This window comes from Parambassis ranga, chromosome 5, assembly GCF_900634625.1.
Source record: "Parambassis ranga chromosome 5, fParRan2.1, whole genome shotgun sequence".
Classification (NCBI taxonomy): Eukaryota; Metazoa; Chordata; class Actinopteri; family Ambassidae; genus Parambassis; species Parambassis ranga.
The window spans coordinates 11,060,118-11,066,261 of NC_041026.1; the positions used below are offsets into that span (position 1 = coordinate 11,060,118).

At 42.2% G+C, this 6,144-nt stretch overlaps 1 protein-coding gene across 1 annotated transcript in view; it reads right to left on the minus strand.

The window, feature by feature from the left end:
• Positions 1-5,933, minus strand: part of igsf21a (immunoglobin superfamily, member 21a) — a 172,958-nt gene extending 167,025 nt beyond the window's left edge. Inside the window, exon 1 of the mRNA XM_028406516.1 lies at positions 5,795-5,933. Within this exon, the coding sequence (XP_028262317.1) occupies positions 5,795-5,933 (139 nt within the window). The remainder of the gene's footprint in view (positions 1-5,794) is intronic.
• Positions 5,934-6,144: the final 211 nt, after the last annotated feature.

Here is a 6,144-nt window from a genome sequence, read left to right on the forward strand (position 1 = left end):
GTGGCTGGTTCAGTGCATAGACGACTCTTTAAGCTTGTCCAAAATGTCAGAGAGATGATGTGGTTTCACACCTAAAAGCAGATAGCAGATGTGTATGCTATTTCTCAGAATATGTTATTCTCTCACATGTGAGTATTCGCTGTCTCGAGCATTTGAAGGTTTCACGGTATTGGGACCGACACCTTTGAAGAAACTAAAGGCCAGTTTTTCTTTCAAGACCAACACCTGTTCCTCTGAGTGTAAGGCAGATGCAGCTCTGTTTTGGTGTTTTTTTTAAAAAACATCTACAGCCATGCTGTTGGAAAGCTTTTAAGCAAAGATGGTTAAGATTATAGCTTAGCTTAGCATAGCAGAAGAAAAACAAAATATAAAAACTGGAGTCCACATGTGAGTTCAACACAACATTTGTCGTTAAATCACTGTGCTTAACCTCTCTCTAACCATCCAGTCTATACATACACAGTATCTTTTCACGTATTCAAAAGGCTTCATACCTATTCTGCGTGCCCGATCCACATCCGTTTTGTGAGCAAACTGAAGGCCAATTCATAATGTTGGTGTCTGTAGCGCTCTGTGTAGCAACGAATAGGATTATAGAAATTCAGCCAATGCTGACTGACCACAGCTTTAGTGTTTCTTGCACAGAGAAGGGCATCGATATAACCTCTCTTTACCGTTCGCTTTCACTGCTTACAAGTGCAACATTTTTTTTTTGTTTTCCAGTTTATGTTTTCACACTCTTCCTCCTCTTCCTCGTGGTGTATATATGTAAGCAGACAGGTGAGGGATGCTTATTGCTGAGGCTGCTTCTACTCCCTAAACCACACTGCCATCCAAATCTAGATTAAACTAAATCCTCCTCGTAATTACATCCTTTCACTGTGTTCTGTCTCATTCTGTAATATGTTACAATGCAGAAGCTAAAACATACTGTTGACTTAACGCAGCCCCTTTAATATAAGAATCAGACAATAAACTTCAGATATTCACTGAGGTCCTGTAGACGCCACAAAGACAATTTCAGGTCATTCTGATTTTTCCATTTCATTTTCAGTCCTGTGGTCTGCATGTACTGAGCGTGTTGAAGCCCTCCAACAAAAGCTGCCTTTTCTGGGTCACCAGCCTGTTTCAAGTTTTTAAAAAGGCTCTTTCATTACATAAAATGGGATTTCAAGTTTCAAAAGCTCTGGACTAAAAGGTGAGCATAACAAAAATTATCCTTTAATTGAAGGTGATCACTGAAGGAGAATGAGTGTGGGGTCTGCAGCGCGGACCGGTCCTGAATTCCTTCAGATGCAGTCCGGCTGCCTTTTCTCTGCACAACTCTCCTAATTTAGCTTAAAGTATGTGAGCGTGAGAGGTCAACCAGGGAATCAGAGTGCTGTATGCCACGTCCAACTCTATTTTTATTCATTAAGCCGACAACAGACAGCAAATTATTGTGTTTTTTTGGAATAGTGGATACGTTGCATCAGTAGAATACATATCAGAGCTTAAGACAAACTACTCTTTCTCACTGTATATTGAGTCTCGTTGGTCTATGTGAATCAAAAATAAAGAATACATTGTGAGAAATAAATACATATAAGTGCATTTCTGCCAAAAGACAACACAAAATAATTTAGTCGTTCATAATGCCATATAAAAAAAAAAACAATAGATGGCCTCAAATCTGTGCATAATCATTTTATATAACTCACTGCTGAGGGCTGCAAAGCTGGCTGATTGTTAGATAGTGCTGTAACCACAACCCATTTCCCAGCCCGTATCTCTCCTCGCTTCCTGTGAGTGAAGACCAGCCATCAGAAGGCAGACGGTCGCAGAGCACCGGAAACCTGACAGAGATCTGCTGCCTGTTAAATCTGTCAACGCTGCTGCCATGCACAAACTGAAAGCCGACCTACAGAACTGTGGCACTTTCCTAGATGTTTTTAATGGGAGGATGTAAAATAAAAGGAAAGAATGAATTACATGATATCCATGTGATGATTGTCGCTTCGTTATTTCACAGCCAGCCACCTGTAGCTGGAGTATCACTCGTATGCGTCTGCCTTTATAAGTTCAGCGAGCCAAAGCGATGTTGGAGAGTGATGTGTAAGTCTGTTTCTATAATGCTCAGTATCCCTTTGACCTTTGACTCGATGAGCACGAGCCCATGAACGCTGATTATTCTGCTCCTTATCCCTGTAATATTCCCACCAGATTCCACTGGTTGCAAATCACCAGAGCCTCTCCGCCCCATTTCCTGATCCACAGAAAATCAGAAGGCCTGGTGCTTTCCCTGCACCACTCTTTGAACCCATGTGCAGCTGTTCAGGCCTCAACCTAAACCAATCCCACTTCACATGCAAACACAGCACATGAAAATGTAAAGATGCTTAATGGATGCTGTGATGCTTAATGGATGCTGTAAGAGTCAACAAAGGACTGTGAAGAATGAATGAATTAAAGTACATTTCTACTACAACTCTGAGGACACCGAATCTTGAGCTTGCTTTAAAAAGTTAAAAGTCATTGCATTAGAGATACTCTGATTTCTATCAGGTAATGGTCTCAAGCATGAATTAATGTGAGTGGGAACTCTATGCCAGAGAAAAAAGCTTCAAAAAGCTGCAATTTGAAATAATTTCATTTCACTTTCTGGAGACTGTTATCTGTGGTTCTTAATCTCTTAAAGAAATCTTTGCAACTGTGAAGTCAGTCTGTTCTTCCCTAAATGGCATTGTAATACAGACTGTAATAGTACATTGTGCCAACCCATTAGAAGTTTTTTTTTGGATAGTAGGAAGGTGAAGTCTATAAGGCCAAAAAAGAAAAATCAATCAAGCTGCCCTACAAAGCACTTCAAAGTGAAAACTACTCATTTCGGTTCAACAAAATCACAAATGGGACCAAAGACATAAGCAGAACCATTCCTGCTACCTGATACGCAGATGGATCACACTATTTGCACAATTAAGTTGAACAATGTTGGATATGGTAATTCTTCTCTAACAAGGAGTCATGAATCAAGACAGTGAATTATCCTCAGGAGTAGTAAGTGGCTGCAAATGAGCCAATAGCATTGGTTGGTTGAGACAAACATGGACCGAATGATCATCAACCTAATCTATAATCATAATGTATTGAGAGCACTACAGTAGCCATGATGATGTCAAAGATAAACTGTTAGAAATAGTTGATCTTTTTGTGACGATGCTCTTTTTAGGTTCAGGGAAAGCTCGCGGTTTGGTTGATATGGCCTGTTTTGTTGACGACCTGCATCGTGTTCTGGGTCACATATTTGGCACGCTCTTGATATAATAAAGGTTATAAAAGGGTCAGTTGTGATGTAAACACCATCAACATATGATTATGGATTATTTGTTGAAATTGTTGCTGCTGACGACCTTTAAAGATTGAACATAATATGTGGACATTTGTGGACAATTTCATTTTCTAGTTAGAGAGAAATCTCTACAAATAAGCTTCTGCTTCTAATGTTTTTATAATGGTTTCTCATACAGCTTGGAAGATAGCAAAAACATGCACTGTTGGGATCTGTGTTTATGTAAAATTGAACAGCACCTACCAGTGAAACGAAAACAGCTTTTATCTTTTATGCCATTTTATGTGAGGAACTAGGTATACGTCTACACTGGTTGGCCCATTTGTTTAGATAGTAAATGGTGAGTTTGACTGTTTAAACATTCGTTTGTGTCTGTGTGACTATTCCTCGGCCGGTGTCACTGTGTGGTTCCCTTGCAACCAGCGAAAAAACACGGTAAATGGACTGACACATTACTGCCCATTAAACTGCAATCGTCCATTTTTTGTTCATTAGTCGGCTTTATGTGTGCTGAGTGAATAAAGCCATCGGGCAAATTGTGTTACTATAGATCTGGACAGAGCCATGTTAGCTGCATTACCATGATTCTGCTGTTCTATGTTACAGATAACACCGCTCTGATAACTCCATACTGTACACCTATGAATGCAAAAGTAACACAAGTAACCACAGCCACACAAAAGGCCAGAGCTGCTGAATTTCACCATATACACAGCACAGTCCATGGCTAAAGCTAGCACCTGCATTAAGTACGGCACTGACAGGCAAGACACATCTGGTGAAGGGACTACAACAGAGAAGATAAAGTAATATGTTGCCATATTTTGCTTTTGTGGTACCTCGGGCCCTATAATGTGCAGAAATGTTCATGTTTCTAAGGTTCTGAGATAAATCAAATGTGAGATTCAGATCATACACACCTTTATATAGTATGTGCCTAAGGAAAAACTAAATTAAATCCATCCACAGCACAAATCTATTTTATTGGCACGGCACCCCACAACTTGGACCACCAGCAAATAAGCAGTCACTACAGCTCAATCCCTGACATTTCTTTGGTTCAATTCCACTGTTCACTCTTCAGAGTTAACACCTGCATGGAAAACAACACAGTACACACACACACACACACAGTCCCTCAGCTGGATAGTGAAACCAAAGTCCCACTTAGCATCAGTGTTGTTTGCATCACTGATGTAATCCCGAGTACTTGCAGAGTGCAAGATCTCACCATCATCCGAGCTGGTAAGAGTTCCCCCAGGCATCTTATCATTTAACATAATGTTAAGCCCGGCTGACATAATGATTTCCTATCTGGGTCAGCAAAGGTCAAAAACACTTCAAACAAACAACAAAAATCCTCAGGTTAACAGGTCAGTTTGTACAACAGGCTGCTCTGATGTTGTAGCCAGGAGTGAACTCTCCTCTGAAGTCCTTCAAACAGCACAGAGCTAACAGCCAGTCCACCGAGTGTGAGTGTGAGGGTGTGTGTGTGTGTGTGAGCCTGGAACTCAAGCAGAATGAGAAGGAGCCCTCATACACACTCAGTGAAGGAAGCGACTGCTTGGAATGCAAACATTTAATACTGGACATCAGGGTGTAGATGACAAAATGCCTGAACCCGGGAGGAGGATCCACATTTTCACAATGCACAATTTTTTTTTTAGTTCAACAAACGTGGCTTCACCCAAATTTCAACATCCCCCAGGATGTTACCACCACCCATGCCAAGAGAAGACAGTCAGACTGAACTGTCAGCTTAGAATACATAACGCAGTGGTTAAAAATCCAGGGTTAGCTTTCATGAAAAAATGATCAGTGTTGTGTCTCCATCCTCTGACATCCTAAAAACGTCAACGGAGCATGCAAACACGCGACACTGATGCCACCGCTGTGCAGTGCACACCGCGCTGAAGGCACAGATCTGCATGAAAAAAGACGCACTTTCATGATTTTCAAAGCAACAACTTTAATATCTGTTGAGCTCCCTGATGGGCGCTATCTGACGTGCAAAAAGCCACCAGCGCAAAAAAAAAAAAAAAAAAAAAAAACCAGGAGAGGAGAGGAGTGCGCTTCAGCGTCGTGGATGTGAGTTGCGGGGTGCTCAGAAGTAGGTGCTGTCATGCATGCGGGTCGTTATAGTCCATGCAGATGAATTAAGACTTAACACATAACTAGGCCCGCTGCTACAGCTCATTCTGCAGCGTGAACCGAATCCGATCATTATTCACTGATTTCCACGACTTGGTTGGCGCGGAGGGGGGGAAAGTTGGCATGAGGCGAGCGTGGCACCGATCGCCTCCATCCGGCTTGTCCTGTTGATGGGCAGTTAGAAGCCCTATTTCACTGTCACACACACACACACACACCAATACCTCAACTCACTGACAGTTTAAGACCCCACGCATGGAGCGAAAGGGACACGCGCGAGGTGTGAAAATGACATGAGAGGGGGGTCAGACTTACCGACGGCTAAATCCAGTAGATCTGCGCACAGGAGCAAGCACAATGAGAAGACGGTCATCTTTCCCTTATTTTGCAATAAATCCCAAACTCCATCTGCGTTTACATGCTCCCCGGGTTTCGGCTGTGTAATCCCCACCATTCCAGAGGTATGCGATTGAAAGATGCCCCCAAACTATTCATGATGCAGCTCAAGTCTTAAGTGGAGAAATCGTACAAGTTGACAATGAATGCAGCATTCAGAGCGGCGAGAGGCGAGCATCAGATCAGGAAAACATGAGTCACAGGACGCGTTCACACAACACGCGGGATCTTGCTTCTGTTTAAACAATAGGGAGCTGCGCTGAGCCGCG